The sequence below is a fragment of the Phoca vitulina genome, unplaced genomic scaffold (genome assembly GCF_004348235.1).
Source record: "Phoca vitulina isolate PV1807 unplaced genomic scaffold, GSC_HSeal_1.0 scaffold10, whole genome shotgun sequence".
Taxonomy (NCBI): Eukaryota; Metazoa; Chordata; class Mammalia; order Carnivora; family Phocidae; genus Phoca; species Phoca vitulina.
Genome location: NW_022589713.1, coordinates 27,502,728 through 27,519,428, shown reverse-complemented (window position 1 = coordinate 27,519,428; position 16,701 = coordinate 27,502,728). Strand labels below are relative to the sequence as shown.

General features: G+C 44.2%; 1 protein-coding gene across 2 annotated transcripts in view; it reads right to left on the bottom strand.

The window, feature by feature from the left end:
* Window positions 1-7,905, bottom strand: part of PLCL2 (phospholipase C like 2) — a 188,510-nt gene extending 180,605 nt beyond the window's left edge. For both annotated transcript variants that reach the window (XM_032408762.1, XM_032408763.1), the window contains exon 1: window positions 7,536-7,905. In XM_032408762.1, coding sequence (XP_032264653.1) covers window positions 7,536-7,880 — 345 coding nt within the window. In that variant the 5' untranslated portion in view covers window positions 7,881-7,905. The remainder of the gene's footprint in view (window positions 1-7,535) is intronic.
* Window positions 7,906-16,701: the final 8,796 nt, after the last annotated feature.

The window sequence follows — 16,701 nt, the reverse complement described above, 5'->3', positions numbered from 1 at the left end:
AACTACTATATGATCCAGCAATTCTACTACTGGGCATTTACTCAAAGGAAACAAAAATACTAACTTGAAATATATATGTACCCCTATGTTCATTGCAGCATTATTTACAATAGCTAAGATATGGAAACAACCTAAATGTCCACTGATGGATGAATGGATAAAGAAGACATGGTTTATATAATGGAACACTATGCAGCCATAAAAAAGAATGAAATCTTGCCATTTGTGACAACTTGGATGGACCTTGAGTTATGCTTAGTTATTATGCTAAGTGAAGTAAGTCAGACAGAGAAAGGCAAATACCTATCACATGATTTCACTTATATGTGGAATTCAAAAAGCAAAGGAACAAAACAAAACAAAGCTTATAGATACGGAGAACAGATTGGTGGTTATCAAAAGGGAACAGGCTTGGGGGGTGGACGCAATGGGTGTAGGCAACCTATGATATGGTGATGGCAACTAGACTTATTGTGATGATCACTTTGTAGTGCATATAAACATCAAATTATGATGTACACCTGACACTAATATAATGTTTATACCAATTTTACCTCAATTTTAAAAAAAACAGTTGAAGTCTAAATAATATCTTGTTTGAACCCCTAAGGTACAACATCCATGTCTATTTATTCATCCATTCAGACATTTATTCAACAAGTATATACCTAAAAATATGTTTCCACAAGACATTAAACTAGGTGCCTTCATAAACTCAAGGTAAGATGAAGTTACCTAAGAGGCAGAAGGAAACGGGGCTGTATAGAGATAGAGTGTTGGTTGGAAGGCAGAGAAAGGAACAATTCATTCTAAGAAGTGATTACCTGAGGAAGCCCTTGAAGATAACACAGAGGAGGGAAGCACCCAGGCTGAGATAAAAGAGGTAAATCTAAAGGCTAAGTTGGGCGTGGAGAGCAGTCACATGGGGCTCCGTAATAGCAGATCTACTGGGTGACCATATTATTTATCATCCAAACCAGGATGCCTTTGAGAGTGAAAGGAGACACTATTAATAATTTTGTCAGGACAAAAGGTATAAATCTGGACTGTCCTGGGCAAATTAAGACATACGGGTGCTTGGCTCAATGAAACCCATGTTCAATATCCTCTGATCACTTAGCTGGGGCGACTGACGCATGCGCACTGTTGTACTGAGGCATCAGATTTAGAAAGGCACCAAAACAAATCATTTTTGAAAGCATCTTTATAATATGTCTGAGAAATCTCTCTGGGTACATTCTGCATATTTCAAAAGACAAAACTTCCAAAACGGGCATGGCAGATCTCCAATTCAAATGGAGCTAAGTGAGTTTGCTCATCTCAGGATAAACTCTAAGTAAGAGAAACTAAAAATCAGAAAAACAAACATACTAGGTAATGCTTATTGAGTGCTTCTCAGGCACCACACATGTGCTCTGAATATTTCATACACACACCATCTCATTTAATCTTTACCACAAACGCTATGGGGGAGGGGGTTTATTCTTTCCATTTTAGAGAGTATGTAACTAGACACTCAGACTTAAATATCTTCCCCAAGGCCACATAGAAAGGAAGAGGGGGAGCCAGAGTCTGATCCAAGCACCTAACTCCACACCCACTATTCTGCCTCCTGAATAATCCAGACATGCAACATGTGGCCTGAGTGCAGCCCAAGATGCGGGAGTACAGCCCAGCTGAAAGTATTAGCTAGAACATGTTTTACCTAATTACCCCTGCTAGGTGACCCAGCACTGGTGGCCAGCAGTGCCTAGCCACCTGCCCTCCTCTACTACTTGGAACTAGGCAGGTGCCAAATGTCCTGCCAGCAGCCTGGACCATTCACATAATTGTCATGAAAGCTCAGTGTGATTAATTATATACTTTGAGCACTCTAAAGCTATGCAATTATTCTGACATAAGGGAAATAAGTACTACTGAAACTCTCCTGGTGGTTCTGACTTGTTTGAGTCATTACTAATACTCTTATGCCAAGCACAACCCTCTTGATCTACCACTATTACCAGTAGAAAAAAGCCATTCGGGCAGCTTGCAAACACACAGTGTCTGGTAAACTGGTAAAAATATTTGAATATCCCTTGCACTACAGAATACCATTAATATAAAATAAAAAGGTAGCTAAACTAATCTAGAGGTCTGGTAGATGATTAATGACAGCCAAAACTTAGTATTAATAAGAAATAGAAAGCAGAGCATCTATTCTTTTTTTTTTTTTTTTAAGTAGCTGGGCGTGAAGCCCAATCTGCAGGCTCACAACCCTGAGATCACGACCTGAGCTGAGATCAAGAGTTAGACACTTAGCCGACTGAGCCACCCAGGCCCCACTAAAGCACCTATTCTTGAACATGTATGTATAAAATAAAGTCTGGAGAGAAAATATGAATGTTCATACTTCATTTATGTCTGCATTTTAGGCTGTAAATAACATTGCCCTATTTTGTTGAATAATGAGGGATGGGTAACTAAAGTATTTAAAAAAGGAAAAAAGAACAGTCTAGTTTAGCACCCCTTGCAGAGCACACAGAACTATAAAAGGAACTGAACAGATTCTGGGAGAGAGCATTCTAAGAAAATAACCTGAGTGACCAAGATCAGCAATTAGAAAAAATAAACAATTTCCTGTCGGTTGTCTATTTGGATTTGGTGAGAAAAAACAACAGAGATCAAACAACTGTTTTAAGGAGAGGCAGGAAAACAAGAAAGGGGGCAAGTAATTTGTAGAGTATGAAAATTAATACCCTTTGATTACTCCTGAAAACTGAACTCTGAATTGTGACAAAAGCTCTTTGAGTAGGCTGAGACAAGCAACCACGCCCTGGCCTTTCAATAGTTACCTTCTGTGGCCTAAAATGCATTAGGACAAAGTTAAGTGGAGAGTTGCTGATTGGGCATTAGAGTCTTCTGACCTAAAATATCCAGGCTGCCTATCTATCCAGACAAACTCACTTTGTGATACAGTTACTGTTTGTTCAGTATTTGTGATATGCCCACAAGTTTGCTGGGCATGCGGTTGTCACCTCCTTCCCTTCCCCCATTTGAAAAAAAAAATCCAAAGCCAAATGCAGATATTATTTTAAGATCCAATTCAAGAAATGGTTATTGAGTGCCTGTTATCCATGCAGAACTGATAAATACAGCCCAGCTTTTGCCTGCAAGGAGTCTAGTTTATTTAAACCATAGGCCAATATAATATAATACCCATGTGTACATTTTTACTCTTTTGTTTAAATATCATTTAATCGTGTTTAAATATGTAATAGATGTGAACGTCTGCTTCTTCCCACCTTGGGGTGCTCAGCACGGAGACATAGGGATATATGTTGATATAAAGGTAGTAAAAGTGCTTCCCCTACCCACCGTGATACTGTGATAGTAACAACAATTGTATTAAGAAAAATAAGGGCTGCTACCCTGGGCAAGATTCATTGTCCCACTGAAGCTGGAGGCTCTGGTCAAGCAGCCACGACAGGTACCTGCAGCTGCCTGGCTATGTTAGCTCTCGACTTCTTCTGCCAGCAGGAATAGAGTCTTTTGGTTCCCGCCAGTAAAGGGAAAAATTTAAATTTTTAAAGTTTAAAGGGAAAAATTAAATCCAGCGTTCCAAACCACCAATGCTATATTAATAAGACAGAAAATTTAAAACTGCAAGAGTAATCTGGGGGACAGTGGAGTGCCGCCATACCAAAATGGGGTACGAAAACCAGCTCTGGCCCCTTAGGCAAATGGTGCACCTCTCTGAACTCTTGTTTTCTTCAGCCTCCCTGGCTGTGGCAGGACCAAGTCACAGAATTATATAAAGCACTTTTCATGTGTTTTGCACAGTGTTTAATAAATAGCGCCTATTATAATTACTTTTCACTACCAAAATAATGCAATGGCTATAGTTCTTACTTATTAAAAAAGTACCAAGGATCAATGGTTGCCACAGTCTCGGCATGAGAAGAGGGGAAGACTACAGAGGGACTGGGAGAATTTTTTGAGGGTGATAAGACTGTTCTATATTTTGATTATGGTATTGGCTACACGAATGTGTATGTTTGTCGAATCTCATAGAACCGGACACCAACAAGAGCAAATTTTACTTTATGCAAATTATATCACCTTTTTAAAAGTACCGACCACAATATTGAGTGTGGTTTTAATTAAAATAGTTTTAATTAAAATAAACCATGTAAACTAATGGGCATTTTAACTTCATTCATTTCTAAAATTAAAAGGAAATCTAAGGCCTATAATGCTACTTCACATTTTCAGACCAAGTCTTTAAATTAAAGGCTTGAGCTACTTGTAAAAAATGGATGTCGCCTAAACAATTAAGCAAATTAACTGTTTCAAAAGAAAGCGTGGATTGTACCGAATGGTGTGATGAAATGAAGTATGGAAAGAGAAAATGAAAGTGATGTTTTCATTTACTAGATTACTTAAGATGACAAATATAATGGCTCCTTCCCTCAAAGGTAACGGGCCTTTGTGAATAATCTAAAAGGGGTAACATGATTTCCAATAAGCAAGGAAAAGTAGAGAAGGCTGGTGATGAATTCCATGATTTATTTATCTTCTCAATGTATTTATAAAAGATTCTATTGGGCTGCTCACTCTGAATTTTTCATCAACACTGTTACCATAACCAAGAACTCTTTTAGTACAGATCTGTGCATCTATTTTGGCAGAAAATGTAGTTTTACAACAATTTCTTACTCAACACCATATTTACAAAACAGATGGAGTTCCAAAGAAATCATTTCAAATGAGAAATATAATTCTGGTCAGCCCACAGTGTATTTCTGCATATGTCCTGCATCTCAGCAATAATCCCCTTTCTGTGCCCACTGCTCATCACATATGGGCTGTTATTTCTCCCTCTGACTTGGGGATCCCCACATAAGAGGAATGTCAAGATGGTAATGAAAATGGAAGCTAGGAAACAGGCATAGCTCACAAGCCTGACATTTCAACTAAAGCAACCCCATCAATACTGGCTAACAACTCCCCGCCATGCCCTCAAGCCCCCAATTATCACCTTGCTTATCCATCTACTCCCCCTCTATCTTTCCATCACCTGACTGAATTCATCCCTTATATTGGAAAAGAACATAAGGAAACCAGGGAAAGATGTCACTAGTGCTTTTTCACATGAGCTTCTGTTAACTTTTTTTTTTTACTATTTTTTAACAAAAGTGAAATAATTTCTGCCATTCATGTGACAAAAATGTGCACTATTCATTGCTTTATGAAATTTGACATTAAAGATCTCTTTATTCTATCAGAATATTGTCTTCATACTGTTATGTCTGTAGAAAATACCACACTAAGTTTCTAAAATCCTGATCCTTCAAGGCACCAATTCAAGCGGAAATATACCAAGTTAATTACCTAAATATAGCATACCCCTTTCTATAACCCAGGCTTGATCGACTTTCTACTACATTTCCATGGTTTCAAAGGGTGTTTAAGAAAATACACATCAACACAAAGGAAAGAAAAAGAAGTAAATCAAGTCATCTTAGGAGGTATAAGAAAAGGAACAAGATATGAGACTAATAAATACCAAACCACCAATTTTAGAAATTAACAGAACTTAGAGAAAACATGTACTTCTTTCTCATGCCTCCATTCATTCAGGAGCAATCTATTGAGCCCCTACTATGTTCCTGGCAATGTGTATCCAGGGATACAACTCTGAACAAGAAACCACCTGCCTTCATTAGAAAAAAGAAAAATGACAAAGATATCTTTCAAAGTTTCAAAATTCAAAAACCAGTGATTGCTGAATAATTGATTTCCCCATGTGCTTCTAGAATCTTCAATGAAGAAATCTACCAACAAGGTCTCAATTCCACATATCAGAAATATTGGCAAATCATCCTTCTTCCCATTCTGAATATAAAATTAAAACAGCTGTTTTAATTAAATAAGTTACACTGTGGATCCCACTATGGACACCAATAAAGCTCGATTTAAAAAAAAAAAGTGCAAAAACAGGCCCTCCATAAAAACTGGGGAATAAAATTAAAATTAGGTAGGCTGGTATCTTCTCTGGAATTTTCACCTCAAATTCATTAACACCACAATGTGATACCACTACAAGTATCTGGTAGCCAATAAAAACAGACATGACACATAACTCTGTTAACAGGATTGATTATCATGCATAGCTGAAAGCAACTTCCATGGAAACATAAGCTACAGAGTACAAGAAAATATAAGTCACCCTTTAAAAGCCAGGTATGCAGCGAAAATAGGTTACTTTCCTTAAACTCTCAACGCCTACTGAAGGTAGTTAATACACTTGATCTTTAAGCCCTTCACTTGTGCCCTTGCCCAGACATAAACTGTACAAACAGATGACAAAGCGAAAAGCAGTTTCACAACTGCCTGTTACAGAGAGTAGGAAGGTGGTATATTTCACTAGATTACTGCAGAAGCTGATAACACCATGAGACACTACAGAGTACTTAGAAGATTTCTGAAGGTCCGATTAAACTTCAAATACCACCAGTGTCAATTCTCTTTACTGTGGCCTGTTTTGCCCTTTCTCCCACGGGTTATCAGCCACAGGAAGGGTGGGTGCAGTCCTGTTAATGTGCTTTGCTGCTCACTGTCCTGGTAACCCCTTGATTTTCAGAAAGCAATGTTTTCATATTTGTTCTGAACTTAAGCAGAATGAGCTACTCTTGCCTAAGGCTCTGCTCTTCTTAGCTCATCAACTATTTTTGTTTTCACTCCATGTCACGAGAAGTATTTTTACATTGCAGACCAAAACGCAGTATTAGAATGAAACCACCACAAACTCAGAGGAGTTCCTAATATTACTTCTTGAGTTTAAAATGCACAAAACAATTGCTGACTTTCTTCTGCTAAGTAACACTATGCAAAAGATAGCAAAACCAAGCAAACTGCTCAAAAGAACTTCCACAGAACTGGGGGCCTGCCTACTGCAGCAAGGAAAAGATTAAATTGTGCAGAACTGTAATGTCTCAGTGCTTTTGAGCCTAAGAAAGCGGAAATCTTCATTTATGTTCAAAAACATACTCCATTCCCCCGTGTGACTGAGTGACCAGAGATTTTGCACCCTCTAAGTATAACCATTTGCTAGAGGCAACTAGATACAGATCAGAAGAAACCTATTAAATAAGCTCTGTTCACCACATGTTTTCACAAAACCAGTGTCTTTAACATACAATAGACACCTTACAGGGAGTCTGTTACCAGCCAAGCCTACCCCAGAAGAGCATGTCCTGCCCAACCAGGTACAGGCCATAATTCCAGGCCAGTCCTGGGAAAGATGACAGCCCCAAGTTCAACTGGGAATGTCTGAGCACAGCTTCCCCCTGCACATTAGGGATCACCTCTCATTCTTTCCAAATGCCATTTGCATCCAATGCCTGCTCCAGCACCCCAAGCACCCGTGCACCAGTGGCTCCCGTTAGCAGGGGACTCCTCTTACAACCCCCTCCTTCCTCCACCACTCCCCTCTTGGGAACTGACCCCAGGGGCGGCTGGGGGTGGGCGGTGAGCGCCCTTCTCCCACCTACCTTGATGATGCTGCTCCGGCGGGGCAGGCCGCCGGGTTTGCTTTCCCGGGGGAAGGGGCAGGCGGCCGGGCTGGGGGTCGGGGCGATCGCAGCGCCGTGGAGTCCCCCGGCGGGGCTGGCTCGGGCTTCGTCCCCGGACACGCCGAGGCTGCAGTCTCCGTTGGAAACCCCGCCGCTGTCATAGCGCGCCCGCCCGTGGCCGAGGCGACCTCCCCCGCCGCCGCTGCCACCGCCGCCGCCGCCTTCCCCAGCTCCAGCTTTCAGGGCGCCCTTGGAGCCGAGGGCCGGGCCCGGGGAGGTGGGCAGGGCCCCGCCGGCGGCGCCCCCCCGGCCGCACTCCGCCATGGGCGCCCCACGACCCGCCAGCACAAAGCCGCGTCCCCGCGTCCCCGCGTCCCCGCCGCCGCCTCGGGCCGCCGCGCGCGGCCCCTCCTCCTCTCCTCCTCCCGCCGCCGCCTCCTCGGCCGCTTCTTCCGCTTTTTTTTTTTTTTTTTTTTAATTTAGATGTGATGTTTGTTTCGAGCTCGCGTCGCACACGGTTCAAGTCGTGGCGGCAGAATTATCGGAAGATTCCTGCAGGGGAGAGAAGAGAGAGACACAAGTCAGCTCCGGCGGCGGCGGCGGCGGGGCCCGGGCTCCCAGTACCTGGGGAAGGAAAACACGCCCCGGCACACGCGCCGCCGCGGGCGCCAAAAATAACCCGCGCGGGCCGGGCGCCCACCAGGCCACGGGGCACCCACCCCGAGGTAACGCGGCGGCCGCCTCAGGGCCTCGGGGCGCTCTCCCGGGAGACGCAGAGCACCCCCCCACCCCGGGAATCCGAGCGCCCATCACGCGGGAACCCGGCGCCCAGCCCCGGGCCGGGGTGCCCACCTCGGGCTCAGGGCGAAGGGAAGCGGCGGGCGCCTGCGGCTCTGCGGCCTCGCGGAGGCGCCTCCCGAGGGTCTTGCGGCCTCAGGCGGGCGGGAGGTGAAGCCGGGTCTCCCTGGACCCCAACTCCCCAGAGGCCGTCGCGTGCCGAGCCCCGCCGCGTCCCCCCAGAATCCCCGCTGAGGCCTGCGGCACCGAGAGGAAGCGCACAGCGGGCAGGGGCCGCTGGGCTGTGAGAGTGGCGGCGCGGCCCGGGGCAGCGCCTGAAGGGGGCAGCCCAGAACCCCCGCCCCTCGCCCGCGGCTGTCTCCTCCGAGCTCGGCGCTGCCCACTGTAGGCCGCGGGGACCCTCCCCGGCCGCCCCCGACCCACCGCGAGCCGCCCGGGCTCCCACCCGAGGTCGCCGCCGTCGTGGCTGCTCCCGCCGAGGCCGGGTCACGGGGCCGCGGGAACCTCGCTGCCAGCGAGCGGACGACAACCGGCGGCCGCCGCGGGTCCTGGCTACCCGGGTTCCCCTAAAGCTGCAGCAACTGCCAATCACCCGCCCGGCGCCCGAGGGGCAACGACCGCGCAGGCCGCGGGGCCGGGAGCGTCTGGGGCTCGGGGGGCTCGGCCTCTGCGCCTTCCTGCTGCTCCCGGCCCGTGCGCGGGACTCGTTCGCCTCCCACCCAGCTCGGGAAAAGGCCCTCCGGACGTTCCCCTCTGGGCTTCCCCAGTGGGCCAGATCTATTTCACATACAGAAACCAATTCCGTTCCCCGGGCTCCTGAACTGTGAATTGATTCAACTGGTTGCAAGGATGCTGGAACGCGGGCGGGGCCGGGGGGTGGGGGGGCGAGAGGTGAAGAGTAGAGGACCTCAGCAGAGCCTGTTCTGTGCCCTCCGAGTCGCCCTACAGGGATTTATCTCCGTCGTGCCTCCCTCCCAGTGTCCTTCCTGATCCCGCCGCCAGGGACGCGGGCTCATGTAGCCCGCTGCCGGTCCCCGCCTTAGGTCAGGCTCATCTTCTGGGGCAGGATCCTACTAGGATCACAGCAGCCAGTCCCTCTTCTCTCTGGTCCTTTCCCCTTCTTCTCCTCCCCTAATGCTTCAGGTAGAGTGACCTGCCTAAAAATCAAGCCTGATCTTGCCGCTCCCCAGCACAAATATCTCCCCAGGATCTCCATCCCCCGAGCCAGACGGGCTCCAACTCCGCTGGGTGGTACCCGAGGCCCCACCCAGCCTGGCCCCTCCCACCTCCCCATCCCAGGTTCCCCAGCCTCCAGCCTCCAGCGCTTCTCCAGGACCCCAGTTCTAGTCCAGCTCGTGTGTTTCCTTTTCCGAGAGTGCACCTCCCAAGGGCACAAAGGATAGTCCACTGGGGGGTGAACTTAAAGACTTTGCTTTCATTAGCATGACGTTGTAGCAAACTGCCAAGTAGCCTCTGAGGAAATGGGATTTACATACATATACATACCCACCCTCGCCTCTGAAGCAACTTCAAATACCTTCATGTTATTCTTGGGGGCGTTTTAATTCTTCTGATCTTCTGGATTCATGTGTTTGTAACCCATCAGAAAAGCTTTTATTCATCTCTAGCCAATCTGGGCCTACACACTAACAAATATTTTCACATCGATGGACCACAATGTTTTAATATTTTATTCAATCCCATCCCTTTTTTTTTCTAGTTTTGGTTCAAAAAAATTTTTTTCTGTCATGATAGTTTTGCAAGAAAATATTATTCAAATAATTCAAATCAGGTTCTTAATCTACTTTATATCAAATATCGTCAGAGTAGCCAGTGAACGAATATGCTGAGGGGGAGGAAAGGAAAAATCCTGGGCCTTTATTCCTCACATTCTCTAATTTTGATATTTTGAGTTAATTGCCTGAAGGTCTCTCTGCCCTTTCCTGCATTTACCAATCACTAGTAACATGCTATGAGACTCCTATATCTTGCAACTTGTACCATGAGTTTCCCCCAGTGAGTGGGGGGACAAGTACAGATTTAAACCTCCAGGATGTTTTTTATAAAACCACCATCTAATTCACCTAATGCTCTCCAAAATGAGCACCTATCCATCTCACTCTGGACTCCCAGCAGGTCAAACCAGGGAGATTTCGTTGAAATAGACTTGGCATTTAAATTAAAACGTTTCCCAAAGCATCTTGGCAGACCTGTAACTAGAGATGCCAGAAGCCCAAGGCCTGTGCCAGGTTCCTTTTTATCCCCCTAAGTGCTTGTCTCCCACAAGCTGCTGGTCACACGCCTGCTGATGTTATAGCTGTACTTCTTCATCACACGAACAGCCAGACTGTAGGTACCATTTCTTCTATATGGTGATGGGAAGCAGCATGTTCCTCTGACATGTGCGCTTCTCAGCTCCCAACAGGCTTTTTGATAGCTAAACTCAGATTTTTTTCATCACAAACAGCATAGTAAGCAATTTTCTCCTCCTTCCTGCTTGTCTCTCTGCAGTTACTAAGTGATTGCTTTCCATTTCTCCTATTCCATGAGCAGTGTTATTGAAGAAATTGTAAATATTTTGCCAAAATCTTGCGGAAGTGTTTTCATGGCATTGTAAAATTCATAGAAGTTAGAGTTAGAAATAAGAGCCAAAATATCATAGTCATTCCTCAGCAAATCCTAATGATTCCTTCAGACAAATTTTCAGAGCGGGGCAATAAGAGATAGGCAAGACCTGAATAAAATGCTCATTCTGGATAACTCCCTGGTGCTCATGCCAATTTATTATATCAATATACACATGGTTAGATGTTCATGAGTAATTTTTCCGTAAGGTTTAAAGCCAATAAATACCTTTAAACTCTCATTATCCTCTTATGCAATACATTACTTTACAAAGCAATACATAGCTTTATTTAAGTTTTCTTCATATTTCAGTCCATCTCAGCTTTTAATCGTCATTGTCACCCTTACCAATCTATCTTCTATTTGTTTGTCTCTTTAATTTGATGCCTAGAACATAAGCTATTCAGGCTCCCTGGTCCATAATAACCTTCCTTCAGCCTCCCAAAATAACACTGACGCTGTTTACTGACTTCTTGTCGTCATTTATACCCTTGTAGGTTATGAATTCATATCTAGTTTCCAGTTCGCAGGCTCTAACATTACAACTCTCTAAATTTTTCTGACTCACTGGGCACTTGGCCTTCAGATTATTTTTTCCCCTCAATGTATTATAACAATTTTCATTTCCCAAATCTCAGTCTCATTTATTTCTGTATTTCTCCAAAGACGCAGTTCAACCTCTGAGCCTTCATATTCAACTGCTCCCCATATGCTTAATACGAGAGCTTAAGTAGAGCAGAAAGTAGAAGAGCAAAATGCCTTAAGGAAATACCAGATTATATCAATGTACTGGTCAACACTGGCTACCCATTTGCCTCCTGAGTTAATCCAAGATGTTGATTTTAATCTAGTATGCTCCTAAGGCTTGGATTATGTTTATTTTATCATGATCCTTAACGAGAGATATGTAGCGACTGCTTTTCTTCCTGAGCACCAAAGAGGCAAGTTAGACCTGCCAAAACTTTCATTTTCATACTCTTCCTCTCCTCTGACACTAAAGATCCTTCACCCATTTTCCTTAGCTCCACCTTCTACAAGTATATATGGCTGCCAAGAAGCCGGGCACTCAGGGAATTACATCGACACTTTCCAGCCACTGAGGAACCACTGAGGAACAATTCATTAAATTGTCCTCAGTGGCTATTGAGCTGGGTAGCACTTTGAGGGAATCTATTAATTACTGAGGATTTGATAAGATTATCCCATCAACAAAAGTAACAATATTATTTGCTCTAAAATTACCATTGCTGGGGATGCCTGGGTGGCTCAGATGGTTAAGCGTCTGCCTTCAGCTCAGGTCATGATCCCAGGGTCCTGGGATCGAGCCCCACATCGGGCTCCCTGGTGGGGAGCCTGCTTCTCCCTCTCCCTCTACTGCTCCCTCCTGCTTGTGCTCTCTCACTCTCTCTGTCAAATAAATAAATAAAATCTTTAAAATAAAATAAAATAAAAATTACCATTGCTTTTCATGCTACTTTTGTAAGCTTGCATGTATTTGAATGTATTTCTATTCTTATTTTATTACAGGAATCACCACAAACGCAAATGCCCATAAGGAGCCAGGTGGATAATGTAATGAGTAAAGCTGGAAGAATTTGTTTCATAATAGCATCACAACTTTTAGTTTTTCATCAGTGACATGTTTGCGTATCAAGAACAGAGAAATACTCTTCCTGATTCATCTTTGTTTTTCTAGTTTTAAAAGAGCCTTGGATATAAGAAATATTTCTCTTTCCTCCTAACTCTAAGAAAGATAGTGTGAACTTAATGATAAATAGCAACTGACACTCAGCCAGGTGTGGGACAGCAATATGGAGTGATAGGGACTCAGATAACCTGGTAAGCAATCTTACTGTTGCCATAAGGTAGTCCTGGCCCAATGCTGCCAGGATCATCTTATTTTTCCAGAGAAGCCAAAAATCTGGAATATAAAATTAGCTATTGTGTTAGTTCATTCTCTTAAGAGAAGGACACCCATGAAGTGAGGTCTCCCTGTATTGTTCTTTATAAGTCTACAGAGAAGTCTATTTTTTTTTCCTATCCTACCTCCTAACTGTATGATGAGCAAAATGTAGCCAATGCTTTCCACATTTTGCCTATTTGGGGGTCTTGTCAAAATGATTTTCAAGGATAGCTTTATTTTAATGAGTTTAAGAAATCTAAGAAACCATATCATTTTCAGCATCCCAATATGTGATATATGCCTCCCAACTTACTTCCCTTCATCTACCCATGCCCACCTCCCAATCCCAGAACTATTTCATCTCTGAACTCTGAAACTCAGAAACCCATTGTCTAGCCAAAAACTGCCCTTCTATCAGTCCCTTTCCTTTACTTCCCCACCTGCTAGCCTTAGCAAAACATGGGCTTCCTCCATCCACGCCCTCCCACTCTCTCGGTCCATCAGCGCTCTTTTCTATGTTTTCCTTCCCTTCCCTGGGCCTCAGGACCAAGACATTCAACTACATTCCCAGCAGCATCCTAGGCCCTTCACATCACTGTCCTATTGTGCCCATCTTGTCAATCTACAGTTTTGTATACATCCAACCATACATGCCCTCAGGCTGCCACTCTGCTAGAGAGAAAAAAAAAAATCCTGTAACCATGCTGACGGGATGAGTGTATGATTTATGTGTTCAGTGGGGCCTTTGGTGCTCTGAGGCAATATTTTACTCTTTCCTAATTGGCTGTAAGTTTCCATTCTCCAAACTCTCCCAGCTGGCCCACTGACCCCCATGCCATCTCAGCAATAGTCCTAGAAATTTTATTTCACACACACAATAAAATACATCAGAAAATAATTTGCTTTAACTTCCCCTCCATGCTATTTATCCTTACCTCACCCATTACCCCTGCATCTTAAGCTAACCCCAAATCAGAAACCATGTATGACTGTCTTTTTGATCATTGGACTCTTCTGTTCTGATGTGTCTTTTTCTTTTGGGACCAAAGGATTTCATAACCCTTCTTTGGGTGAAGGGGAAGTGGGGTCTTCAATCTCAATGTCAATCAAACAAGGACAAAAATCAAGGGTTTTAAAGGCAGCCTTAGATCAAAGAGAGAAGAAATTTCCTCCTCCTGGGCCACCTTCTCCTCATGGGCCTGGTGTGTCAAGTCTTCATGGGAGCTCCAGGGAAGTAAGGAGGAGAATAAGGCCTCCAAGAGCCAGGAGGTTTCATCAGAAACCCCACAAGGCTAGGCCTGTGGACTCTAAGGAGAGGACATTGTGTGACCAGTTTCAAGTTGCTCTTTGTGGTATAATTCCCCCATGCTGTAAGTAGGGAGAGGTTAGGTATTAAAGCTCCTCTCCACTGTACTATATTACTACCTTCCTTCTCTATGAATATATTCTAGATATACTTTCCTAGTACTTTTTCAGTTACCAGCCTATTGTAACTGGTTTCCTTCCTCTTCTACTGAAACTGTCCTCCCAGAGGTCATGGTTGTTGACATCTTAATTAACAAACCCAATGGCTACTTTTTAATCTTTATCTTTTTTTTGACCTTTGTGGAACATCTGATATTGCTAACTCTCCTTATGTCATTGAAACTCTCTCTTTCCCTGCTGAGATTTTTGCCCTGGTTGTGCCACAGGAATCTCAAACTCAACATGCCTTAGGCTTAATTCACTGAGTCTTTACTCCAAACCTCTATTCTCCTGTACTCATATTTCTTTTTGTGGTACTCTACCCAAACAGTAGCCTTATGAAGAACTCAGCATCAGCCTCAAATCCCAGCTCCCCTTGTTCCGGTTAACTATTAAGGCACAGTTAACCATGTAAATCAACCTAGAAATATCTCTAGGTTGTCCCATTCCCACCAGAGTGACCTAGTTTACTGTCTCACTACACATGGCTTGGACTATTGCAGGAGCCTCCTAATCCTGGCTGACTCTAGTCCCCCCCACACACACCCACCCCCACCCCAGCATCAATCTATTTCTCAAACCACCATCAAAATTGCCCTGAGGGGATCCCTTGTCAGCCTAAAAGTCTCCAACAGTTCCACTTCAAGACAAACATCATTCTCCTTAGGCAACACACATGGCCCATCATAACCTGGTCCCCAGATTCCTCTCTAGCATCATCGTCTACATTCTCATCCTCTATATGTTTGCTAGGTTGAGAATTCCTATTTCCCTCTCTCCACTGGGAGACCTGAAAGGCATCCTTTAAGAAAGCACAAATGTTTCTTCCATTGATAAGATGTTCCTGACTCCAGAAGACATAATGAGTTACTCCTCTAGGCTCTTAAAGCACTTAGTACATACCTCTACTACAGTCCTCATTATACTATACTGTAATATTCATGAGTCTTTTCCCCATGAGTTTGAGCTCAACAGAGTACACCTTAGAAGGCTTTTCTCCACGCTAACTGAGCTTATCAGAGTTTGACAGTACATAAGGTTCACCTTCCAACTCTGTACCAGCCCAGGACCTGACCTATAACAGATCCTCAGTAAATTTGATTTCAGTAAGCCTTTTATAAAAATCCATCTTTGTCCCTCATATGCTTATAAAAGCCTTTTTTATTTCATAAGGCCTCTTTCTTTGGATATGCTGAGTATGTTTTAGTCTCTGCCTTCCAATTTTTCTCCCTATCTTTTCTACTTATCTGATACCAATAAATCCATTCATGTAGCTAGCATCTGTTAAGCATATACGTACACTGCGTGAAGAACTATATTTGATACTATGGGGGAAGGCGACTAGGAGTTTGGGGTAGGAGAGGGTTTTATTTTCCATTGTGCACGCATTACAGTCTCAGTTTTAAAATTACTTAAAAATAATAAATTAAAGGAGCAGTCCCAGCTCTGCCATGGGTCAGTAAAAATTCTGACCCAGCTCTGAGAGGTAGGATGTAGCAAAACCTGACCAGATCAAAAACATTACCCCTCCAGCTTGGCACGCTGCCCAACTCCTTTCTTAATTAGTTAGAAATTCCCACCGCTAACACTACACAGCACAAGAGAGGACAAAATCTCCAGAAGGCTGCTGTTAGGATGTACAGATTACCTGGCAAAAGGAAGTTTCTCTAGACAGCTCCCGCTTATGCACATTAGCAAAAAATTAGCCAAATGTCACCTTGTCCTTTCTAGCATACACATATGGAGGCCACATGAGAGAGAAAAGACAGGTTAATCTTGTTACCCAGAAGGTGGAGGACAAGGCTCAGAACACTAGCCATTCCCACCCCCACCACCAAAAAACCAAAATAAACAAAAAGCCATAGACAAGGGGCTTGAGGCAAGTGAAGAGAGATTGAGTACCGAGCTGTAGTTTTATAATGTGGCTCCAGGCCTGCCCAATACAAAGCAACTCCTAAGACAGGACTTGGGGAGGGAGCAAGACTTGAGTGAACCTGGGCCTTGCAGGAAGTGACGTAGCTGACTTGGGGTCAGAAGGTCATTCTGGGGAAGCCAGCCAGCACAAACCAAGACACATCCAAGTTCCTCTGTTTGTCACTAGTTCCCGTGCAAACACTTCTTGCGTTATTAAACCATAGTTAAGACACAATGTAGAGGGAGCCTTAAGTGATCTTTTTAAAGCATTGTGATCATATAAACAGAGGATCTTGAGCTCAACAGGGACTACCACAGGAACATGAGGAAGTGAATAAGCTATGGCCACAGGGATTTTAGGCTCTATGGAGAGGAAACCTTCCTTGGGTGAGCCATTGGGCTCTGGTATGCATTACCGGGGGGGGGGGGGGGGGGGGGGGG